The 24,894-nt window shown below is 44.7% G+C and overlaps 1 protein-coding gene across 11 annotated transcripts in view; it reads left to right on the top strand.

Annotated features, from left to right (window-relative positions):
* The window catches only part of cep290 (centrosomal protein 290), a 148,575-nt gene that overhangs the window by 24,570 nt on the left and 99,111 nt on the right, over positions 1–24,894 (top strand). For 10 of the 11 annotated variants that reach the window (XR_015081455.1, XR_015081456.1, XM_086009500.1 and 7 more), the window contains 6 exons: positions 2,002–2,125; positions 4,597–4,769; positions 9,380–9,542; positions 10,873–10,973; positions 11,075–11,162; positions 16,581–16,690. Coding sequence is in view for 9 of the 11 variants with exons in the window: in XM_086009500.1 (XP_085865626.1) it covers positions 2,002–2,125; positions 4,597–4,769; positions 9,380–9,542; positions 10,873–10,973; positions 11,075–11,162; positions 16,581–16,690 (759 nt within the window). In the remaining 2 variants the exon portion in view is untranslated. Of the gene's footprint in view, positions 1–2,001; positions 2,126–4,596; positions 4,770–9,379; positions 9,543–10,872; positions 10,974–11,074; positions 11,163–16,580; positions 16,691–19,278; positions 19,837–23,955; positions 24,049–24,894 lie in introns of all 11 variants that reach the window. The other variant, XM_086009507.1, reaches the window with a different exon arrangement.

Below are 24,894 nucleotides of genomic sequence, written 5' to 3' on the forward strand. Positions count from 1 at the left end.
AAAACAGACAAAAAAACATTTTTTTTGCTGGAAATCACAGCAGGTCCGGCCGCATCTGTGTAGAGAGAACAAGCCAACGACGACTCGAGTCTGGATGACCCTACGTCAGGTGGGGTTACATGTAGCGTGACATGAACCCAAGATCCCGGTTGAGGCCATCCTCATGAGTGCTGAACTTGGCTATCAGTTTCTGCTCTACGATTTTGCGTTGTCGTGTGTCTCGAAGGCCGCCTTGGAGAGAATGCTTACCCGAAGATCGGAGGCTGAATGTCCTTGACTGCTGAAGTGTTCCCCGACTGGGCCTCCGTAGAGCAGAAACTGATAGCCAAGTTCCGCACTCATGAGGACGGCCTCAACCGGGATCTTGGGTTCATGTCACGCTACATGTAACCCCACCTGACGTAGGGTCATCCAGACTCGAGTCGTCGTTGGCTTGTTCTCTCTACACAGATGCGGCCGGACCTGCTGTGATTTCCAGCAAAAAAAAATGTTTTTTTGTCTGTTTTTCATACAGACCCCAGCATCTGCAACATTTGACCCCTTGTGACCCCACCTCATTGTTCTTTGATGTAATGTTTTCCTGACTAACCTGTTTGGACACCATTCACACCTTTGATTGCTGTGATTATCTCTCTGCCGAGGTGTGATAAATGGCAGTTAGAAAGATTACCTGTAATCATCTGGCATTATTCTCTGACTATATAAGTTGTGTCTTTATGCATCTCTCAACTTCACCTGACGAAGGAGCAGCGCTCCGAAAGCTTGTGATTTCAAATAAAACTGTTGGACTATAACCTGGTGTTGTGTGACTTATAAATGTATATGGTTCTATGGCTGAGCCTGGACCTTCCCTTCCCCCCATATTATTGTCTGCCTATATTCATGATCTCCTCCTGCATGCCTGATATCTGCTTGTGTACCACCAAATATTTATTACTTCTTGTTGGACTAATCCTTCAGTGCCCTGAAATAACAGGTAAGAGTTTTTCCTGGTACAACCGCCATAGTTTGCTGCCTAGTTCTCCGCCACCCCTGCCAATATTGGCCCTGAATGGGCCTTTTATGGTCCTCCTTGGCTTAGTCCTTGTCGTGACTCTCACCTCAAGACCTCTTGTCTTCGTTTGCCTATGTAACATCAGTCACCGCACTTCAAATTAATTCCGCGCATGTGAAGTACTTTGGAGGTGGCTGTTTCTGAGAGGTGTGATGAGGGCACTTCGCAAATGGACGTCTTCCGAATGAGCCTAGAAATTGCTGTTGTGGATAAATGCTCAATGCCTTCGTATGACTTTTAGTCCACTGTTTTAAAGCCGGTATTAAGCCTGTTTATTTTATGTGGGCTAACACCATGGTTAAAATAGTGGGCAGAGGAATGTCCCACAAATCACAGAATCACAGAAACCCCACAGTGCAGATAGAGGCCATTTTGGCCCATCGAACCTGCACCGACACATATCCCACCCGATCCCCGTAACCCCTACACCAACACATATCCCACCCTATCCCCGTAACCCCACGTATTTAATCCCCCTAACACTAAGGGTCAATTTATCATAGCCAATCAACCTAACCCACACATCTTTGGACTGTGGGAGGAAACCGGAGCACCCGGAGGAAACCCACACAAACACGGGGAGAATGTGCAAACTCCACACAGACAGTCGCCCGAGGCCGGATTCGAACCCGGGTCCCTGGCGCTGTGAGGCAACAGCGCTGTGAGGCAAATGTGTTAACTATTCATCTGTTCATCTCACCAACAGTAGTTTCTAGGCTATGATTCTTTGACGTTACTGTTGACTGGCTTAACCTTGCCTCCGCCATTTGACTGTGATGAACTTGTGCTTAAATTTGTTATTGTCGCAATATTACAGTTCTGCTACATATGTTATGATCTTTTTTAATTCCGTTATTTATGCTTAGGTTACCTTCCTCGTGTGTAGCTGTTGCTACATAATTCAGATTTTTCCCAAAGTGAGTGTAAATAAAAATGTTTCTTTCCAGGTTCTGCAAGAGCGAGACAACCAAATTAAGATTCTGATGGAACAAATAGAACAATACACCAATGAAATGAATAGAAATGTACAAATCATCGAAGACTTAAAGACACAGCTAGAGAAAGAATCAAGTACCAATCTATATGTATTACTTTGTATCTATTATGAAGCAAATAAATGACCTGTACTGTATACAAGATATCGTATAACGTGATTGAGGCTGCTAAAATATTGCAGTGAGCTTGAAGCTGAGGCCTAAATTGGTTAAAAACGAGATCAGAGATGTTATAACATATAAAAAGGAAAGTATTAGTTAAGCTTAAACAGCTGACTGGTTAGAGCCAAGGAGCCGCCCGACAGGGTACTGAATTTGGATGATCAGACATGATCGCATTGAATGGCGGAGCAGGCTCGAGGGGCCAAATGGCCTACTCCTGCTCCTATCTTCTATGTTTCTATGAGCCTGAGGGAAATGGGGGAAGAAATAGCGGAAGCTCTAGAAATTATATTCCAGGGTTCCACTGAGTGTGGATGTGCGCTGGAGAGTAGCCAATGTACCTCCCGTTTTCAAAAAGGCAGCTAGCCTAAGTAATTATAGGCCAGTTGTTTTAACATCTGTGGTCGGGAAAATTCTGGAAGCTTTAATTAAAGATGAAATTACTAACTAGATAAAGAGAAAGAAATTGGAAACAGTTAACACAGATTTCAGAAAGAAAGATCATGCTTGACATTCCTGACACAGTTCCTTGAGGATACGGTGGATGGGCGTAACGCAGTGGATGTGGTAAAAATGGGCTTTCAGAAAGCCTTTGACAAGGAGACTATTGGAGAAGATTAAGGGGGTATGGAATTGGAGGGCAGATAGCAAATTGGATGGAAAACTGGTTCCGAAGGAGGAAACAGTGAAGAGGGCAGTTTCTCAGAGTGGGTGCAAGTGGGTTGCAATGTCCCTCAGGGCTCTGTTCTGAGACTGTTTCCGTTCTGTCTGTATATCAATGATTTGGAAATGGGGCTCGATGGAGTGGCGTCCAAATTTACAGATGATACTAAAATGGGAGGCATAGTAAATAATTCTGAGAAGCAGCCAGGGGATATTGGTAAGATGGTGGAATGGTCAGAAAAGCAGCAGATGGAATTCCATGTCATTAAGTATGAGGTGGTACATTTTGGTAAAAAAAATATATGCTTTAAATAGGGGAAGGCTGGGTGATGTGGAAGAGCAGAGGGATTTGAGGGTTCAGGTTTACACGCAGCACCTCAAGTGAATAAGACCATTTAATAAAAAAGCTAATACAATAGTGTACCAGGTTTATGACGAGAGGTACAGAATATAAAAGTTGAGAAGTAATGATGAATCTACATAAAATCTTAGTAAGGCCGCAGTTGGCGTACTGCGTGCAGCTTTGGGCTCCACGCTATCGGAAGGATGTTGAGGGATTAGCGCGGATTCACTGGGATGCTGCCTGGTATGAGGAAATACAGAAAAAGACATGAAAAATGTTGTTTGTTTTCATTAGAACAGAACAAAATACAGGGTGATTTCATGGAGGTGTTTAAAATTATGAGTAGATAGAAACTGACTGCTTCCAGTTGTTGAGGGGTCTAGAATGAGGGAACTTGGATATAAGATTAAATGTAAAAGATTTAGGACAGAGAGCAGAAGAAAGTTTTTTTTTTTACTAAGTGTTGTCGGAGGCTGTGGAGTTAGTGATTGATGTCAACATTTAAGAATAGATTGTATAGGTGGGTTGAAGGAAAGGGGGATTAAGGAACATGGGCGCCAAACTGGCGCCAAGTTCGCCTGAGCGCAGGATTTAGCGCAGCGTTCGAGTCTTCAGCGATCGTCCGATATTCAGTTTCATTGCCCCTAGAGGGAGACGGGGCGAGGCTCGAGGCGCTCCGTGTCCCTCTTAGGGCGCTGAAACTGAATATCGCAGCGCAACTGCAGGCCTTCCTCCCATTGTTAAGGGGGAGGGGCCTGCAACAGCGCGATCCCCGATCGCGAATACCGGCAAAAGAGCCCGGTACCAAGGAGAAGTGCCGGGCTCTCGAGAAACAGCCGGCAATGCCGCGGGGGGGTGGTCAGGAGGCTGGGGATGGAGGTGCTGGCAGGCGGCCGCCCCGCACCTCCACCTTAACTTGCGCCGCTGCCGGCACAGTAAGGCCCGTGAACCGGGCGCGGGTAACGAACGGCGCAACTGCGGCGTTCACAACCAAATATCGTGAACGGGGCGCTGCGCACACCGATGACGTCATCGGTGACGGCGCAGCGCAAAAGGCTAACGCCACCATTATCGCCCCAACTCAATATCACGGGAGGCGCAGCCAGTGGCGCAACAGCCACTGCCTGCCTCTTTAGGCGCTAATAAGTGGCGCTACTCACCCAATTTCTCCCCCATGGGATCATATTGGACTACTGTTTGCATGGAGGATAAACACTAGCACAGCCTAGTTCTATGTTGCAATTTCAATGTAAAAAAAATACTGCATTGTTCAAACGTGTCTATTATAAACCTTTTTCACTATCATTTTTATTGAAGTCATGCATTTTTGATTGGCGTGCAAATATTTGGTCTTGTAATACGATTCTGGTTTCTTCAAGCTTTTCCCATGCTTAATCAGCATTCCAGAATCGGGGTTCTCCAACAAAAGACGAAGGCGGCAAATCAAGAAACACAGGAAGCTAAGCGAATGGCAGAGCTTGCAGAGAAAGATGCCAAGGAAAAAGACAAGGAACTGGGGGAAACACTGATCCGCCTGAGGGCGTATGAATCTGTAAGTGTTCATAAGACTGATAATTTTTTTAATTGTATGGTCAAAATATACAGTATGATTAAGATAAATCCATTGTATTATTGGCGTGAAAGTGATTGGGAAAAGTTTTAAAGGCGAGTGCAGTCTGAAGAAGAATTCCAACAAGCTGAGAACTGTTGTAGACTTCACAGTAAATGTTTGATTTCACTCTATAGGGAGCTTCCAGGGACGTGGACCGTGGACGGACGGAGCACGGGCCACAGATAATGTTACTGTAGTGCCGATTCTTTGACCTGTGCCCCATTCAGACGTGGTTTCCCATTGGGAGCTCAGAGATGGGGAATGTGCCTGAACATCCAATCCTTTCCTCTCATTTTTGGTCACCGCATTACAGGAATGATGTGATTGCACTAGAGAGAGTACAGAGGAGATTTACGAGGATGTTGCCAGGACTGGAGAATTTTAACTATGAGGAAAGATTGGAGAGGCTGGGGTTGTTTTCTTTGGAACCGAGGAGGCTGAGGGGAGATTTAATTGAGATGTATAAAATTATGAGGGGCCTAGATAGAGTGGATAGGAATCACCTATTTCACCTAGCAGAGAGGTCAATAACCAGGGGGCATAGATTAAAATAATTGGTAGAAGGATTAGAGGGGAGTTGAGGAGAATTTTTTTCACCCAGAGGGTGGTGGGGGTCTGGAACTCACTGCCTGAAAGGGTGGTAGAGGCAGAGACCCTCATCACATTTAAAAAGTGCTTGGATATGTACTTGAAGTGCCGTAACCCACAGGGCTACGGACCAAGAGCTGGAAAGTGGGATTAGGCTGGATCGCTCTTTTTCAGCCAGCACAGACATGATGACGAATGGCCTCCTTCTGTGCCATCAGTTTCTCTGATTCTTCTTCTATGATTCTATTTTTCTGGATCGAGGTTGCTGCCAAGAATCACATACAACAATGGCAAACTTAGGTTTCATAAAATAAAAATACATACAGTGTGTGTAATGCTACGGATTTGACCAAAGATATAAAGGTTAACGTTGCCTCAGTCTGTCCTCTGTGCACTCCCAGTCCTTGATAAATGCGCACCTCTTTGCTCTTTATTATCTCATTTAAAAAATCAATGCACACATCAGTGAAATTTTACAAACAGTTGCATTATCTGTAGGGGGTTTTGGTTTGGGGTTTTTGTCTGGTCAGTCAGTCGTGTGCCTGAGCTGCCCCAGCCCCGTGCGGTTCAAACTGCTTCCCCCCTTTTTTTTAGTTCTGAGCACCAGACTTATTTACGAGCAGCGATATAGACAAACGAGACCAGTGGTTTGGTGCAAAGAAAACCAATGTTTATTAAAATAGAGAAATAATTATTATACAGAGAAAATCACTATGGATGCAACACAATTACACTTAGCGGGGGAGGAGAAATGGACACATCGAGGGAAAATGACAATTTTAGCAATCCCCTTAACTCCCACCCTTTACACCAATCTACGTTGTCTTGTGATGGGCCAGAAAATTGATGCTCACCAGTCTAGGATGTTGGAACGCCTGCTCCGTGCCCCATTGCCTGCCGATGTCTTTAGGGTTTTCACCGCCCAAAACAGAGATGCCCCAGTGATTTAAATGTAACTGCGGGTATCCTGCTTCCCTAGACGGGCTCTTCGTCGATGATCCTCTTGATGGTAAGGCAGGGCACCGGAGTCGAGGCGGGAGAGAGAGAGAGATGGCTTCCCGAGGGACTAGTTATACCCTTCCTGGTAGCCCTTATCTCTCGCCAGATCAGCTTGTTTCTTTGTCTGACCTGGACGTGTTGAAGCTTATACAAAGGAAACCGATCTGGGCCCATCGACCTGGATGGCGGTTAATCGGTTTTTAAACGTCTCATAAGTGTTCCCCTTTGTCCAACTGGTTTCGTGATGGGGCCATTCCAGTTTGAATGCCCCGTTGATCGCTTGCAAACAGTGTTGATGTCCTCTAACGAAGGTCTGAAAGCAGCTATTACCTATTGATTGTCTGTGCAAACGACCTTGATGGGTTTTAATCAGAGGCCACTGGGTTTGCTTCTCATGCATAAATGCAGAAGGTCTGTCTGCATTCTAATTTCCTTCTTTGTCAGCCCAAAACTGAAACTTACAGGCCTTGGCCATGAGGTTGACCGCAGCCATCTTGTTGAGCCCTGGAGCCCTGGATTTTAAACTCAGTCCAGCCAGGGTTTCTTCAATAAGCCAAAAGTAAATCTTCGGGGGGAGACGTGAAATTTGCGACTCCTTTCATATCTTAATTCTAACATTGGGTGTGTCCAAGTTATAATGCATTAGTAGATCTGCTAATTTTCACAAACTCAGCATCACAGCTTCTTCTAATTACTTGATTGTCATGTATTTTGTAGATACACAATGCAACAAAGATATCTTCGGCTTGAAGGATTATTTTTCTTACTGGAAAGAAGTACAATATGCATTGGTAATGTAATCTTAGCACTCTTGCCTCTAAGAAGGTCGTGGGTTCAAGTCCCACTCCAGAGATTTGAGCACAAAATCTATGCTGTCACTTCATTGCAGTACTAAGGGAGTGCTACACTGTCGGAGGTGCCGTCTTTCGGATGAGACAATAAACCGAGGCCCTGTCACACCTCTCGGGTGGACGTAAAAGATCCCATGGCACTCTTCGATGAAGAGCAGGGGAGTTCTCTCCGGTGTCCTGGCCAATTCTTTTCCTCAACCAATATCACCAAAAATAACAGATTATCTGGTCATTATCTCATTGTTGCTTTTGAAGATATACAATAACTCTGAAATTGAAGGCAAGATTATTGGAACCAGCATACAGCAGCTTTAGAAGTACACAGGGCAAAAAATTGAGTCGCGCCCCCTTTGGACCGCTACTTTTAGCGTCCTGGAAAAATTAGCACTCCCATGACTGAAATTGAGTGATACCGCCCCAAGAGGGAAGCGGGGCGCTACTGGAATCGCCCCACCTCCCTCTTAAGGCGCTGTGAGGGAATATCGCGGCCCTATACGGCATGTCGCGCCGCAGTTTTGCAGGCCTGCCTCCCCTTCTTAAAGGGGAGGGGCCTTGCGCAGCGCGACCCTTGAGAAGTGCCAGTCTCATTGAGCGCAGCCGGCACTCCATGGGAGAGCGGGTAAGGAGGCCAGGGACGGCAGCGGAGGCAGGTGTTGGCAGGCGGCCAGCAACACAAATGGCCGCCCGGCACCTCGCCTTTAAATAGCGCCACCCCGGCCGCAGGTAGGCCCCCCTGACCCCGTCGAACAAAGCGTCCGGTGGTAAGTCAGGGGGCGCTACCAAAGAGCGCGTGCGGGGCGCTAACGGTTAGCGCCACCGCTAACCTCCTGCTGAATTTCGCGGGAGGCATTGGCGGCGCTGCGCCCTGGCACGAGTTGCTTTGCGCCCCGTTAGCGCCCTCTTAGGGCACTAATGGGAGGCACAAAGCAACCAAATTTTTCCCCCACATTCTTTTAACTAGTAACACTTAAATAACATAGGAGCGAACATAAGAAGAGAAAGAAAGAAAGACTTACATTTATATTGCATCTTTCACAACCACCGGACGTCCCAAAGCGCTTTACAGCCAGTGAAGTACTTTTTGAAGTGCAGTCATTGTTGTAATGTAGGAAACGCGGCAGCCAATCTGTGCACAGCAAGCTCCCACAAATAGCGATGTGATAATGACCAGATAATCTGTTTTAGTGATGTTGCTTGAGGAATAAATATTGGCCAGGACACCAGGGATATCTTCCTGCTCTTCTTCGAAATAGTGCCATGGGATCTTATACGCCCACCTGAGAGAGCAGACAGGGCCTCGCTTTAACGTCTTATCTGAAAGTCGGCACCTCTAACAGTGCAGGACTCCCTTAGTACTGCACTGGAGTGTCAGCCTAGATTTTCGTGCTCAAGTCTCTGGTGTGGGGCTTGAACCCACAACCTTCTGACTCAGAGGCGAGTGTGCTACCAACTGAGCCACAGCTAGAAGCATAGGAACAGGAGTAGGCTATTCAGCCCCTGGAGTCTGTTCCACCATTCTTCTTCTTCTTCTTCTTAGGCAGTCCCTCGGAACCGAGGATGACTTGCTTCCACACTAAAAATGAGTTCTCAGGTGACTGATGAGTCCAATGCGGGACCTACAGTCTCTGTCACAGGTGGGGCAGACGGTGGTTTACAGGGCGGGTGGGTGGGGTGCTTGGGCTGCCTGCGCTTGGCTTCCACTTGCTCCCAGCGAAGAGACTCAAGGTGTTCGGTGCCTTCCCGGATGCTCCTCCTCCACTTTGTGCGGTCTTGGGCCAGGGATTCCCAGGTGTTGATAGGGATGTTGCACTTTTTCAAGGAGGCTTTGAGAGTGTCCTTGAAGCGTTTCCTCTGCCCACCTGGAGCTCTCCTGCCGTGTCGGAGCTCCGAGTAGAGCGCTTGCTTTGGGAGTCTCGTATCGGGCATGCGGACGATGTGACCCGTCCATCAGAGCTGATCGAGCGTGGTCAAAGCTTCGATTAGATCATGGCTGATCTGTATATTAACTCCATTTGCCTGTCTTGGTTCCATATCCCTTAATACACTTACCCTGCTATCATTCTGGTATAACAGAAAGGAATTAGTTATGCTCACTGTGTAATCCTGTACTAGGGTGTGTATGGACTGGAAAACGCTGTTGCAGAGATTAAAGAATGCAAGAAGCATATCAAAATCCGAGATCATCAAATTGAAGCAATGACGAGAGAGATCAACAAGCTTGAAATGAAGATAAATGATCTTTTGGATGAAAACGAAAATTTCCGAGAACGCTTAGGTGCGTAACAAGATTGTTGAGATCCTCAGGAGTAGTGATAACCGAATGTGCTGGACGATTTTTTCTCAGTTTATAAATTATCATGGTTTTCTACATTGGACTTGAAATGGCGGTGCAATTGGTTCCATATATAAGGAGTAGTTTTACCAGTTTTCAGTGCAAGTGTTTGCAGCGTAATTAACCCAGTAGTGTGCTGTGCCAGGATTGTGCAGCTCTCTGGCCATCCTATAGCGCCGGCTCCCATTGTGTTCAGTGGAGCCATTCCAAGCACGCAGGAACTCTCGCCATCAGTGGAGTGGAACGTGGAGGAATACAGCAATAGATTGTCTTGAAATGTTTTTAAAATTGTATATAGCTCAATTACCTGGGGGGTTTGCTGTAGTGTTGCTCATGTTTTTAGCTTTAATTTTTCTGTAGCCATTTGATGCAAATTCTAGGTGAGCTACCAATGTTATCTCTAGTGTCTGATTTGTAAAACATGATCGACATGATATGGAAAAGTACCTCATCTGCATAACATTTTTAATGCACTTTGGGGGGAAAAAAATACTACAATCTTAACAAATGTGATCTTTGAGCAGTCCAGGATGCAACAGCAATGAGGAATATGCAAATTAATGGGAACATCGATATTTCCTATCTACAAACTCCACTTCCTGTTGTCACAATTTTTGGCCATGCTTTTATGTCAACATTCAATATTGAAAATGCCAATGTAATCAGTTATAATGGCAATTCCCCAAGTAATCGTGTCCCAGCTGTGGTTGCAGCTTACGGGCACTAGGTGCCGCTGCAGCTGCGCTATAGCTCCGGCAGACCATGAACAATGCCATGGGAGATCTAGTGGATTTTACCTGGTTCCCCTGAGGTTCACTGACATATACCAAGTGGACAAAGAAAAGCTTGGGCACTCCTGCCCTGCACCATCATGAGGCCACTTCTTGCACTACATCACCCTGAAAATGGAATGCAAATGTGCAGATCAATATTCAGTGCCACCGAATTTAAAAAAAAAAAATCTTCTTTGGTCCATGGACTTGCATTTAACATTGTCACTAGAACGGATGCAAATAATGCAGTGATATTTTGCCCATTATTTCTTGAATGGAGTGAACTCTGCTGTTGAAGGAGGTTGATATGTAAAATGTCTTGACAAAGGGTTTTGACCTGAAACGTTAACTCTGTTTCTCTCTCCATGGATGTTGCCTGGCCTGCTGAGTTTTTCCAGCATTTTCTGTTGTTATTTCGGATTTTCAGCATCTGCAGTATTTTGCTATCGTCGTTGTAAAAGTTCTGTTTCTTACATTAATGAAAAATAATTTGTGCTTAGGCCTCGACACAAAAGAATTAGTCGATCTGACTGAATTTAAGAAAAGCAAGAACTTGAAACAACAGCAGTTTCAAGCTGAGAACCAGGTTCTGCTAAAAGAGGTCTGTTAATCATCTAGTTTACCTTGCTATTGGTTTGCTACACTATTATGTTGAACTATTTCATTTTGAAGTCCAAATACTTACAATACTCTTCAATTCAGATTGAACGCCTGGAGGAAGAAAGACTAGTGTTAAAGAGGCAAATTCGCAGGATGGCCCAAGATAAAGGCATACGGGCAGGTGCAGGAGGTAAGCTTTATGCTCAGTTTTTGTTTCTGCATTGTACAGGATCAGCAACACCATCTAATAGAGAATTGTACTGTGTACAGTTTTGGTCTCCTTACCTAAGGAAGGATATACAGGAAACTTTTGATTTATCGGCACCTAAATAACCAGAAATCTCAGTTAACCGGCAAAATTCAGGAGTAGGTTCAGGTAACTTTTATTACTTGCCTTCCTCCATTTGTTGCTGTGCAAGGGTGTGGCTGCAGCTGTTGCTAAGCTACAGAGACGCTTGCAACTTGTGCCCATTGTTCTGAAGCTGCAACAGGGTTTGTTGCTTCTTTTACTATAGCGTTCGGTTATCCGGAATTTTTGATGAACCGGCACCACGTCGGTCCCGTCCGTGCCGGATAAAAAAAAAGTTTCCTGTACTTGCCTTAGAGGGAGTGCAACAAAGGTTCACGGGACAGATTCCTGGGATGAGGGGATTGTCCTATAAGGAGAGATTGAGCAGACTAGGGCCTAGAAATTCATTGTAGCCACTTTGGGGGCGGTAAAGTCGGGCGGCCGCTAAAGTTTGTGCCCGCCGCCAAATCGAGGCCACTTCTCCGATATTCATTAGCTTCGCCCTAAGAGTTTGCTTGAGCGCTAAAACTGGCGCTGCACGCCTCTCTTTAGGCGCTAAGCTGGCGGGCCGGGGCGCTAAACCGGAAGTTGGGCGCAGGGCAGGTGCGGCGAGCTGCTGATTGACGGCAGACACTCTGGCTCCGGTGAGCTCTTAAAGGGGGAGGGTGGATTTGTTTTTTTTGAAAGGCCGACACTGGTGTATTTGTGGTTTTGGGGAGGGTTTCTCTCCATCAGTTTGTTATGTGTTCCCGGCACACCAGTAGTAGTAGTAGTAGTGGTAGTAGTAGTAGTAGTCCCTCCTCATCCTCATCCTCATCCTCCACGCCATACCATTTCTAGTACATCGGCTGTGTAGCCGGCGCACAATGGGCCGGCGCGAGTGAAGGTCCGGTTCGGGGCGCACAAAGGGCGTTGCACGACGAAATGACGTCATGATCTGCGCGCGCAACAGGGCGCGCGCTAAGACTTTGCGCCAGCGCTAAATGTGTACTCAAGTTGGGGCAAGGCGCAGATCGCGCTGTGCCCGGGCGCTAAGCGCCTAGCGCTCGAGATCTACTACTCCTAAGGCGCTAATGGCTGGCGCGCCCAACTGAATTTCTAGGCCTAGGTCTATAGCCCCTAGAGTTTAGAAGAATGAGAGGTGAACTCATTGAAACATATAAAATTCTTCAGGGCTTGACCGGGTAGATGCTGGGAGGATGTTTCCCCTGGCTGGGGAATCTAGAACTAGGAGTCACAGTCTCAGGATAAGGGGTCGGCCACTTAGGACTGAGATGAAGAGAAATGTCTTCACTCAAAGGGTTGTGAATCTTTGGAATTCTCTACCTCAGAGGGCTGTGGAGGCTCAGTCATTGAGTATATTCAAGACAGAGATCAATAGATTTTTGGCTACTAAGGAAATCAAGGGATATGGGGATCGGGCAGGAAAGTGAAGTTGAGGTAGAAGACCAGCCGTGATCTTATTGAATGGCGGAGCAGGCTCGAGGGGTCAAATGGCCTACTTTTGTTCCTATTTTCCTAAGTTCTTATGTATTTGAAATGTGAAATTTATCTGAGATAACCTGATGGCACAAACTTCCTTATGAGCTTGTCAGCTTTTTTAAACAAAATCAATCGTGCTTATTGTCACTATCAGAGGCGTGTGCACATTCATTTCTCTGTTGATGACACTGAGGCAAACCAGTGTCGCCTTTATGTGAAGGGATAATTACTAGTCCTAGCCCTTTTCGGGCTACCCCGGATCAGGCGTATTCCCCAGACGTTCACCCTCAACTAAAGTTAGAGATAGCTGAATCCTATAAGACGCTTAATTGGGTCTAAAGGTTCAGACTGTCTCTTCCTAAAGGAAAGGAACGACTTGAAGATGTTACCGCCCTCCAGATAGCACTTTTAATAAGTTTAACTAGACTGTAACCTTCCGGATATTATGAGGGTCCGGAATACTCCCCCAGAATCTGCAACTCCTCACCAAAAAGTGTACAGAAATTGAGTTCGCGAGTTTGATACAGAAATACTATTTGAGAGAATTCTAAAAATATATAGATTTATTTAAGAGCCGACATACAGTTAACCGCTGTTGAGTCAATCACAACTTTAACAGTTCAAAATACAAATAGCTTACATTTCTTATTCTCAGAGATCCTTATTCTCAAAATCTTACCTTCGTTACATTTTTACATTTCTTCTTATTTTTAATCCAGAATATCCACCAAAATCAAATAAGAGTACCTTTTTGATCCCCGAGACTCAAAGAATTAAAAACTTACAGAGCGTGCCTCTGAAGTTGAGAATCGCTTGCCCTTTCCAGCAACTTCTGACTTTCCATCTGAAAAGCTCTATTTTTATACCTTTTCTTAATGGTTTATTCTTTGAAGTTTTCTGCTGATGTAAGCTAATTATCTCTAGTCATTCTTTATTGAATTCTTTTCTATTCTTACTGTCAATTTAGCTGTTGACTCTCAAAATCCTGTCTGCTGTATAGGTGTTTCAAAACTTATCCTAAAAAACAATATGACAGTAGTATTTATTTGATGTCATTCTTATCGAAGGTCTTCCATTCAATTCTAAAATCACTTCTGCCGTTTGAAAGCAGACGTCGTGTCTACTAACTATTCCATTCTCAATACAAACACAATAATTGCTTGGTGTATCTATTGAAGTAATATCTACAAAGTGTTCTGTAGGTATCTTTTGCAACATGTAAATCAAAAACACTTCAACCAGGGTGTTCCATGCATTTCTTAGCTACTATAATCGTGTTTCCTGTTTCTCATTTGATGTTATTTTTACGAAGGCACATGGTTTTTTAATATTCTGTGTTCCTGTTCGCAGTGTTAGTTTTTAACACTTTACTTGGGCATAGCTATTGTGTTGGTTCCAATGTTCAGACATAGAGGAACCTCCAGCCTGCTGTTTCAATAGGGCCATTGTCTTAGTATTAACAATTAATTCCCATTTCAAAAGCTTGTATGGTGTTTACAACTTTTGTTAACAACTGATCTTATCTCAAAAGCCTGTGTTCTGTTTGCAGCCTGTGTCGTTGAGGTTTTTAGATTTTTAAACCCAGTATAATATCAGAAATCTGTTCATAGGATGGTGTAGCTCTTGGAATATGGCTATTTCCTTTACATATGGGCCAATTAAAAAAAGAGGCAACTGAAGCTCCTCCTTTCTGCAAACACCATCTGTGTATAACAAGGTGAACGGTATCATTAGGCAAGGTTAAACCTCAAAAGGACCATCAGCTGCCTGACATTGAGCAATAGCAATGAGCTGCCCAAAATAGTCAGATGCTCCTGAGGAGGCAGAGAGAAGCTGCGGCCGAGATCTCTGGAGAAAAAGCCAGGCCTCAAGTGGGAGGGCGGGGAAGAGAAGGGAGTATTTTAACCATAGCAGCTCCCACCTCTTAACTGCCACTAAACTTTCTCTGATATCTGTGTTTCAATGGACAGTACTCACACTTCTGAGTCAGAAGGCTGTGGGTTCAAGTGCCACTCCAGTGCTGGAACATATAATCCAGACCGACACTATAAGTGCAGTACTGAGGCAGATCCTGCATCGTCTGAGGTGCCGTCCAACAATTGAGATGTCAAACCAACGACCCCATCTGCCTGTTCCAGTGATTCAAGTGGACGTTAAAAATCCCATGGAACTATTCAAAGCAGGGTCATTAAAAGTTTGGAATGAGGAAAGGCCATTTGGCCCATCAAGCCTGTTCTTTCCACAGTCCACACATAACATGATCTGCAATCATGGACTGTTCCTGCCCCCTCCCTCCTGAATTAAACAACTCTATTAATTAATATCCATCAGAATGTAAGGAAGTTTAGCTAACATTCCTCCTTCAACCCGCAGCACCAGAACAAAATTATTAGGTCATTCCTCTCCTTGCTGTGCGCAAAATGGCAGCTGCTTTTGCCTACATAATGACAATTGCTACACTTAAAGTATTTCATTGTATGTGAAATATATATTTGAGATGTTCTTGAGATGTGATAAGGTGTCATTTCAATACAAGGTTTTTTTCCCTTTTTGTCAATACCACAAAACCTACTCCTACAACATACTGACACAAAGGGGGTAATTTGAACCTAATGCGCCGGGCGGGAAACCCACTGGATCGTGTGGAACGCCGGATTGACACCCCACACCCCAATATTACTCTCCGTTGACTTCAATGGAGGATAAAATGGGCGGGGTGTAAAGCCAGCGATGCACCCGATCACGTCAAGTTTCCCGACGGGAGGGTTAGGCAACAATTGCCTCCAAAAAGTCAAACACCCTCGGCAACTAGTCACAGCTGTGCGTGCGACCATCATTATCTCTGTACAACAGCACCACTAAAAATGTAGCACAACTCTTAATAGACAACAAAAATTAGATCTAACAAAGAGATACAACATGAAGCCAGAAATAATGCATCACTTTCAACAAAGTTTCTAACAAACATATACAGAAAGACGCACGGTAAAACCACTTAATAGTACCACAGGAACTCAGCACGATTCTTAAGAAATCTCTTCTCTCTACAAACACACATCCATGAAGAATATGAGCCAACAATATTCAGACAAAATCTGAAAGCCAAGCGGAGATGGTGAAAGAAACTTGGATTAGGCTGAAAACAAGATGCAGACAGTGTAACTTGTAAGAATGAAAAAAAATAACTGAGAATAAACTTCATATTGGCAGAAGGGGCTTTAAATGAAGTGTCATGTCTCACCATATTTGACCATTTATGAAATTGATCACATAAGGAAGACATGCCTCTAATGACATGCAAAGAGTAACCGAAACCAGTTGAAACACGCCTAATCCACCAAAACGTTATAAATTGTTCTTGGTGTGTTGGAAAAGCTCTTTACATTCTTAAAAAATAGTGAATCATATTTTCTTGCCTTATGACTTTTAGGGTGTAATTATTTTGATTTTTTTTTCATAAACGCTGATAGTTGCTGGTAACAGTTTTATGTTGTGAAAGGCAAATTGAAGAGGTTGGGAAGGATGTTGTTTTTATATTAATAATCGCTGTCCTACAAAAACGAGACACATAAAAGCAACTGTTGTGGCCTTTGCATAGAAATGATGTACATCTTTTAATGTTTTGGATTTTATTTTCAATTGTAAATTAGCTCTTTATACCCGTTATACATAAACCTCATAAGTAGAAAGAATTTAAATAATACTTTATGCATAAAATAGGGATTAGGAACTTCAATTTAGAATGTAGAATTAAATGTTTTTTATTAATGTATAAATGTTGTCCTTGATCAAATTGAGTAAGATGCACAAGATTAGTGAACGTGTTGTACCTTCTAGGACTTACAGCAGATGACTTGGGGTTGGTGGATCGGTTCACTGATGGGATGAATCCAATTAAAGAAACAGCCCTGTTGAGCACTTCCAACTTTGATGAGTTAAAGGACAAGGTAATACAATATGCTTTGTGTTGAAATTTTAATTCTATCAAACTTCTGCTGCAATAACTGAATTATATTGTTAAATAACTCTGACCAGTGTTTGGTGAACAATATAAAGATTATAACTTTCGCAGTCATTGGGCTCGATTTGCATTGTGCCATGGAGTCGGGATTGGAGGCGTGCGGGGGGGTTAAAATCCCGAAATTGGGGGTCCCGACCCCATCCCGCCCCCAACCCGACTCCGTGCCAGTTTCAAGTGAGGCGGGTACCCGCCCCGCACTGGGACCCACCTACCCGAGGCGGGAAGAGATTAGTGCCAATTAACTGCCTGTTAACAGGTAGTTAACAGGCAGTTTTTAGCCTAATCCCTATTTTTAAGGTTGAACTGTGGGATTCCCGATGGCTCCAAACCACGGCAAGTTGGAGGAGTCGGGCCGTCGGGTTGAAGGACTTGGAAGGGTCGAGATGTCGGTGTTCAGGTGAGTGATGTGTGTTTGGTGTGTCTAAAGTGATTAAAGAAGTGTAAATTACCTTTTCAGCCTTTCTTTAGGTTCCGGGAGTCCCTCATCTCACCGGCACAGAAAGCAGAGTGGCTGCGAACTGTCAAAAGTGACATCCTGCAGCTTTCTGTGCAGGAGAGATGTCTAACTGAGTCTGTGGAGAAGGACTCGGGTTAGAAGTAAGACTGTTGGTGTTTGGCAGCTTCAAGCAGCTGTGAAACGCTGATATTTCATCTGTCAAAATCTCTTGACAGATGAAATTTCAGTCTGTGGCGTCACCTGTTGCCGGGTGGCCCTTAATTGGCCTGCTGAGCCCACTGGGCGGGCTCAACAAGGTCAATCAAGTTACAATCGCGTGGATTGGCCGCATCTCGATGGAGGCGGGACTACAACCCCGAAAGTTGTAGCCCCGCCTCCAACCCGACTCCTGAATGAAAATCCTGCCCATTGAGTTAACATTTAGACGCTGCGTGACTGAAATTTACCAGTGTAGCTCGTAATGAAATATCTAGTCCATTATCCTAATTCTGTTATAGTAGAAGAGTGAACAGAATTTAGTACCTTGACAAGCATAAAACGAACAATGACTGGTCCATCCAGCCTGTACCACACAATTGTGATACCTTGTGTATCACAATACATACACTCTTCACCCCACCCGAAACCATGTGATCTCCTGGGCGAGGCGAAAAAGCAGATTAGAAACCCAGGCAAATTTGGGAGAGAAAAAAATTCTGGGAAATTTCTCTCCGACTCCCGCTAGGCAATCAAAACTAGTCCAGGAGATTGCTCTGGCCCTGATAATGGAGTACTATATGTGAGCTCCATCACATTTTGGTACATTCTGACTTGCAGTTTCTCACACCTGTGCTCCTGATCTCCGCTGTAGCAGGTGCTTCCCCTTCAGGAGGGAGAGAAAATCAGATGGTCAGTGTCTCCAGACCACCCTTGTTTGTGCTCCTCCTAGCAACTGGCTATCGAATAGCAACGGTGAGGGAATGGGATCAAGTCTCCAGCCTGTTCTCAAACAGAGAAAATGTATGGCATAGGAAGACTATAAGGAGGGAAAATTGATGAGAGAAAAAAATGACTTGCCAAACAACACAGCAATAATCATCATGTATGGGAATATTTGCTGTTTTAAAATTGACAACATGTTCATGTAAGGAATGTCATGAATCTTATCATTCATGAAGAAATGACTCCTGAAATAACACTGGCGGCCAGCTGGTGGCACCGTCCAAGGAGTATAAATACTTGGGCGTGGGCCCAGCTTGCCCAGGACGTTTTTGTAACCAGGAACTAGTGATGTAACTAGAATCTCATGGTTGTGAAACAGTTGATTAAAGCCTTGTTTTATACTCAACCAAGTGCTTAGTGAGTTTTCTTACGTCAAGGAAATCATTAAGACATTTACTTCCTGTATAATATGACAGAGCCAGATCTACAATAGCGGATCTAGGGATGTGGTGTAGAATATGTCCAACCTCTGGGACTGGCATGTGTCCTTCTCTGCATACTTCAGACGTAACACATGACATAGCTATTCAGGGGATGTGTTGATGCAACTCCTAGTGACTCGCGTGCGAGAGTCTGTGTGCACGTGGCCCTATGGTGACGGTGCATCCTCATTGAAACATCCCAATCCCAAGAAGCAGCAGCAAGTTCGTTCCTGAATAGAATAGATTCAGTGGTATTGCACATTGTGTGTAAGCTTGCATAATGCATTTTATATAGCCTGTTTTTGATGAGCCATCATGACTGGACCCAATGGAGCTGGTATTTCTAAAGCAAGCCAGTCCATAATATGTGGCAGGTTGGTTGAGTATGGATTTTTTTTTCTACCATTTGAGTTAAGGATTTGCCTGTATACTTTATTCATAGTTGTACCAGGAACTGTTGCTTTGTAGTGCCAACCAGAAGATATGAAATATATAACCATTGATGGTTCATTTAAGGTAATTTTGTACCTATTTTACCTGCTCTTTCAAAAGTTATATCTATTTCTAGCTAACAGATTTTACTAAGGTACAAACAGAGTGTTGAGAGGAAAGTATCATATAATTTAGAATTGCATCTGCTCTGTTTTGATACAGGACAACAGTAAAAACAATGATTTTGATGACCTCAAAGCAGAAAGCAGCTTTGCTGATGCTCCTCATGACATTGAGCCCTATAGGGAGCTTGCATTGAGGAAAATGTCCAGCCAGATTTCAGATATTCTCCAGAGGTCTGTAGGGCAGTCAGGAGGCTGGCAGAGTCGGTCGGGAAATTCTTGGAGGAGGGAGTCTTTGCACCGGGAAGATCCGGTGACTTCCCAGAGAGCAAGTCGGTTCGTTCAGTATCCAGCCGCGACAGAACGTTTTGAAAAGGAGGAAAAGGCTGTTGAGAAGTTACAAACCCACCAGCATGAACAGCCGGAAGCTCCAGTCAGGTCACAGCCACCAAAGGGCATTTTGGTAAAGTTGCCAGAGATACCAGTGAATAGTGCAGCCGTACCACTTGAGCAAGCAGCGGTGTCCACGCTTGGGAGTGTTCAGTTAGGGCAGGCGATCGCTTCTGAAGAGCCAACTGAGAACCGAACCAAAAGCGGTGACCCATTAGATGACCTCCTAGAGCAGTTAAGGATAGAACTATCCAGCCTTAAATCGCAGGTTAGATAATAAGTTTCACAATTTTTTGTCAGTTTTCTAATTCTGCTAACGTAGTACAAATATTTGAATATGATCAGCATCCTATATTAGAACACTGCAACATGAGTTTGCACTTTAGACCTGCCTTCTAAAGAAGGTGCACTCCCAGAGTAATTTAATGATTAATAATGAATCGTCCCAATTTCTGCCTGACTCTGGCTTTATCATATTGGGCCAGAAATTCAGATCGGGGGCTTGCCGCACGTGCAAGCCCCTGATATGCACTTACCCAACGCGCTGGCCGTTGACCTCCAGGGACGCCTGAAATTCGATTTTGAAAAAGAAGAATCCCGGGCAGCGTATGACGTCACGCCGCCCAGGAGTGCAGCCAGCGCGAAGCCTGTAGCGCGCTGTGCAACTGAGACACGCCCCTTGAGGTCTCAGTTTAACAGGACACGCCCCCAATGTTTCTGCCAAGCTGCTAAGCATTTTTACATGCAAAGCAGCAGTTTAAATAGGTTTTTGGAAGTTTTTTGAAGATTTTGGTAACTTTTATAAACTTTTAAAAACGTTTACATTATTTTGAAGAATCTGAAGTAGTTTTAAACAGAATTAAAGCAATTTAAAGACTTTTAAAAGCCCTAAAAGATTTTTTTTAATTCCATTTATTTATTTAGCAATGTCGTCGTCATACGTGTCTTCACACTGTTCCCTTTGGGGAACTGTATGAAGTGGTGGAAGGATTTATGGCCATGATTAACGCTCATTCCGTGACCGTAACCACCTTTGAACCAGCCATTAGGGCGGTTAGTCCTATGGCGGGAGGGTTTTACGGGCTCCCACAAGCTATACAAGGAGGGGGGGCCACCCACACCCACGGACGCAAATATCCCACTGGATGTCAACCCAGAATTTAGAGCCGGAGCTCCGACTCCACTTGCCGGGACTGTCTGGAGCGGGGTTCGAAACCCTACCCTGATCTGGCCCAGCGGCGGGGATCCTACCGCTATGCCAAAGGCCCAATCCGATTAGCAAAGTGAAATGGCTGGAATGAGCACAATTCACGGCATTAAAAGAACTCACAATTGAACTGATGATGACCTCAGCAATCTCCTCAAGGAGGTGGAGGCGCAGCGCCTGCTCATCATTGGTAATGAGAAGTCAAAGGCGCCGCAAAAAGGGCAGATGATAGCTTGGTCTTTCAAGTGGCAGCATAGGGCTCCAGTCACGGGGAGGGAAAAGGCGCAGGAAACGCATGGGTGTCACCTTTTGTGCGGAGTGGGCCTTTTGCGTAGCAGTAAGCATCCCTGCCGCTGGGCCAGAAGGAGTAGGGTTTCGAACCCCACTCCAGACAGTCCCGGCAAGTGGAGTCGGAGCTCCAACTATAAATTCTGGGTGGACATCCAGCGGGATACTTGCGTCCGTGGGTGTGGGTGGCCCCCCCCCTCAGATGGGTTGTGGGAGCCCGTAAAACCCTCAAGCCATAGGACTAACCACCCTAATGGCTGGTTCAAAGATGGTTACGGTCACGGAATGAGCGTTAATCACGGCCATAAATCCTTCCACCACTTCATACAGTTCCCGAAAGGGAACAGTGTGAGGATACGTACGACGATGACCTCTTGCGCAGTGCACCTCCTTGGACCCTCAGTCGCAGATGCGAGGGGGCAAATCGTGCAATTGTTAAATTTTTCATTTTATTGACATGTAAAATGTTGGCCCAGTAATTCCCTTCCAAATGCGCGAGTACGGTCGGGGTACTTACGCGTCTGGCCGGAGGAAATGCCGGTTTTCAGCATGCACAGTGCATGTGGGGAAAACTGGCATTTCCTGTCCTCTGAACGAAGGGGTTCAGAGGCAGAACGCGTGCGACTGCACAGGCAGCGCGCGCGCAGTAAAATGCGCCGCTTTCATTCATGCTTTCAGTGAGGTCAAGTCCTTACAACTTACACATGAAAAAAGCATGGGTACAGTTGCTCCAGAGGCTGCGGAGGAAGATATTTCTTATCGTGGAGCTTCTGAAAGTATGTATGTCTGTATATATTCCTTTGCGTGTTATGTATATATTCCTTTACTTATGTGTACGAATGTATTATTTAATTATGACTTTCAGAGAAAGTAACTTATTGGAAAATCATAATTAAAAACATACATTCATACACATAAGTAAAGGAATATAAAACATACATACATATACGTAAAGGAATATATGCGGACATACATACATAATTACTTATTACTGATGAAAAGTTTCTTTCTTAAAAGTGCTGGAAATGTTACATTACTCATTTTAGAACACTCATTTTCACATTCCATTCACACAGCCACAATTGCTCCTTCTACCTACCGTTCTGAAAACCCGTTTTTAAAAAAAAATAAAAAAAATTTAAACTTTAAAACTTACTTAAAATTTCTTAAAATAACTTCCCTCCCTTTCCCAAACAAAAATATTGCCTTTCAGAAGCTCCACGATAAAATATATCTTCCTCCGCAGCCTTGGAACAACTTTACACATGCTTTTTTCAAGTGTAACTTGTAAGGACTTACCCTCACTGAATCCATGAATGAAATCGACGAAGTTCACTGCGCAAGCGCTGCCTGTGCAGTCGCACGCGCTGTGCCTCTGAACCCCTTCGTTCAGAGGACTGGAAATGCCGGCGTTCCCCGCATGCGCTGTGCATGCTGAACGCCGGCATTTCCACCGGCCAGATGCGTGAGTACCCAGACCGTACTCACGCATTTGGACCCGAATTTCTGGCCCAATATGAGTAAGCAAATGGGGAAGAAAGCTACAAAAGACCACCTATTGATAAGGACTTCCTCATTCTTTGCTTAGTTTATCCTCCACAGACATGGTTCTTGTTCTCCTACCCAATTATTTGTCTCTAATTTGGAGTCTTCGGAACTTAGGTTTTGAAAAATGATCCCTTGTTCAGTAGAAGCCGTCCATCCTGCCTTAGTTACAAGGAATTACACGGAATTTACAGCACAGAAACAGGCCCAAGTGGTCCATGTTGGTGTTTATGCTCCACATGAGCCTCCTCCCACCCCTATGCATCGAACCCTATCAGCATGTCCTGCTACTGCTCTCACCCTTATGTGCTTAGCTAGCTTCCCCTTCAATGCACCTTTGCTGTTCGCCTCAACTACCAGCAAGTTCCACATTCTAACCGCTCTCTGGGTAAAGAAATTCCTACTGAATTCTTTATTGGATCTATTAGAGTCTATCTTATATTTATGACCCCTAGTTTTGATCTCCTCCCCCACCCCCAAAAGTGGAAAATCTTCTCTGTCTACCCTATCAAACCCCATCATAATTTTAAAGACCTCTATTATAAATCTTCAGTGTATCTCTAGAATCGTCATATACGCAGGAAGTTACTGAACAAAGGGGAATACCGGAATGTAGAATTCGAACTCATCAAGCTCAGCAGGACATCTCTCGGCCTTCTCTTTTCTAGAGAAAAGAGCCCTACCCTGTTCAGTTTTTCCTGACAAGTGTAGACTCTCAGTTCTGGTATCATCCTTGTAAATCTCTCCAGTGCCTCTATATCCTTTATACGGAGACCAGAACTCTGTATTCTAACTAAGTTACTCAAAGTGTGGTCTGACCATGGTTTGGTACAAGTTTAACATAACTTCTCTGCTTTCCAATTCTATCCTTCGAGAAATTAATCCCTGTGCTTGGTTTGTCTTTTATTTATGGCCTTATTAACCTGGGTCACTACTTTTAGTGATTTGTGTATCTGTACCCCCAGATCCCCATTTAGACTCTTAACTTTCCAAGCAGTGTGGCCTCCTTATTCTTCCTACCAAAATGTAACACCTCACACTTATCTATATTGAAATCCATTAATCCAGGGTTTTAATATCTGTGCAACATGGGAACAGGAGGGGAATCACATGGCTGTCACTATGCTATCACACATCAAGCTCTTGGCAATTGCCCCTTTTGACAGTCAACCTGCCTGAGTGTATGTGAAGGACAAACTTCGATCAAAATAGGAAGAACTCCGAGTGAAGAAGCTGGATCTAACATTGTAAATGTGATTAATTACCGTAGGAATGTTTTTCAGGGAATATGAGGAATTTTGCATTATAAGTGGTCAGTGTATTCTAACTAAGTTAATGTATCTGTAGAATCATCATATACGCAGGGAGTTACTGAACAAAGAAGGAGAGTACCAGAATGCAGAATTCGAGCTCGCCAAGCTCAGCAGGCAGATGATGCAGGTAGTACAAGTCACCTGTGCCCGATGTTCCCTCTTATTTTTTGTTTGGGTGCGCGGTCCCTTTAAGTGGCTGCGCAGCCCATTCAAATTTCCGCGCATGCGCGGTTTCTCCCATTTTAAAAGCCAGTGAGCAACCTGTGCGGGACCTCCAGACCGCGGCACAGCCGCGCAGCTTAGCTGGAGCCTTGCCTGTACAAGACTAGCAAAACCAGGAAGGTGAGAAATCGTTTGAGCGGGTTTTATTGAGTTGTATAGCTACTTGGGGATATTGTTTTCTGACAATGCAAATGTGCACTGTTAGATCAGACCCAGGGGACTTCTTCCATTAAAATCACGGGGGTGAGGGGCTCTGGTACAATGAGACAAAGGTGTGGCGTATACTGAGATTATTGTTCCGTGCTATTGAAAAAGGATTTAAAGATGGTGGGGAAACTATGCAAGAAGGAAAGATATGTGCTTCTGCCAATGCCTAACATCCCAATGGATAATATAGTTATACTTCTTAGGCAGTCATCCGGAACCGAGGATGACTTGCTTCCACACTAAAAATGAGTTCTCCGGTGACTGATGAGTCCAAAGCGGGACCTACAGTCTCTGTCACAGGTGGGGCAGACGATGGCTGAAGGGGCGGGTGGGTGGGGTGCTTGGGTTGACGTGCGCTCCTTCCGCTGCCTGCGCTTGGCTTGTGCTTGCTCCCGGCGAAGAGACTCGAGGTGTTTGGCGCCTTCCCGGATGCTTCGCCTCCATTTTGTGCGCTCTTGGGCCAGGGATTCCCAGGTGTCGGTGGGGATGTTGCACTTTTTCAAGGAGGCTTTGAGGGTGTCCTTGAAGCGTTTCCTCTGCCCAC

The sequence above is a fragment of the Somniosus microcephalus genome, chromosome 16 (assembly GCF_052327205.1).
Source record: "Somniosus microcephalus isolate GS21.2 chromosome 16, FLI_Smic_1.0, whole genome shotgun sequence".
Taxonomy (NCBI): domain Eukaryota; kingdom Metazoa; phylum Chordata; class Chondrichthyes; order Squaliformes; family Somniosidae; genus Somniosus; species Somniosus microcephalus.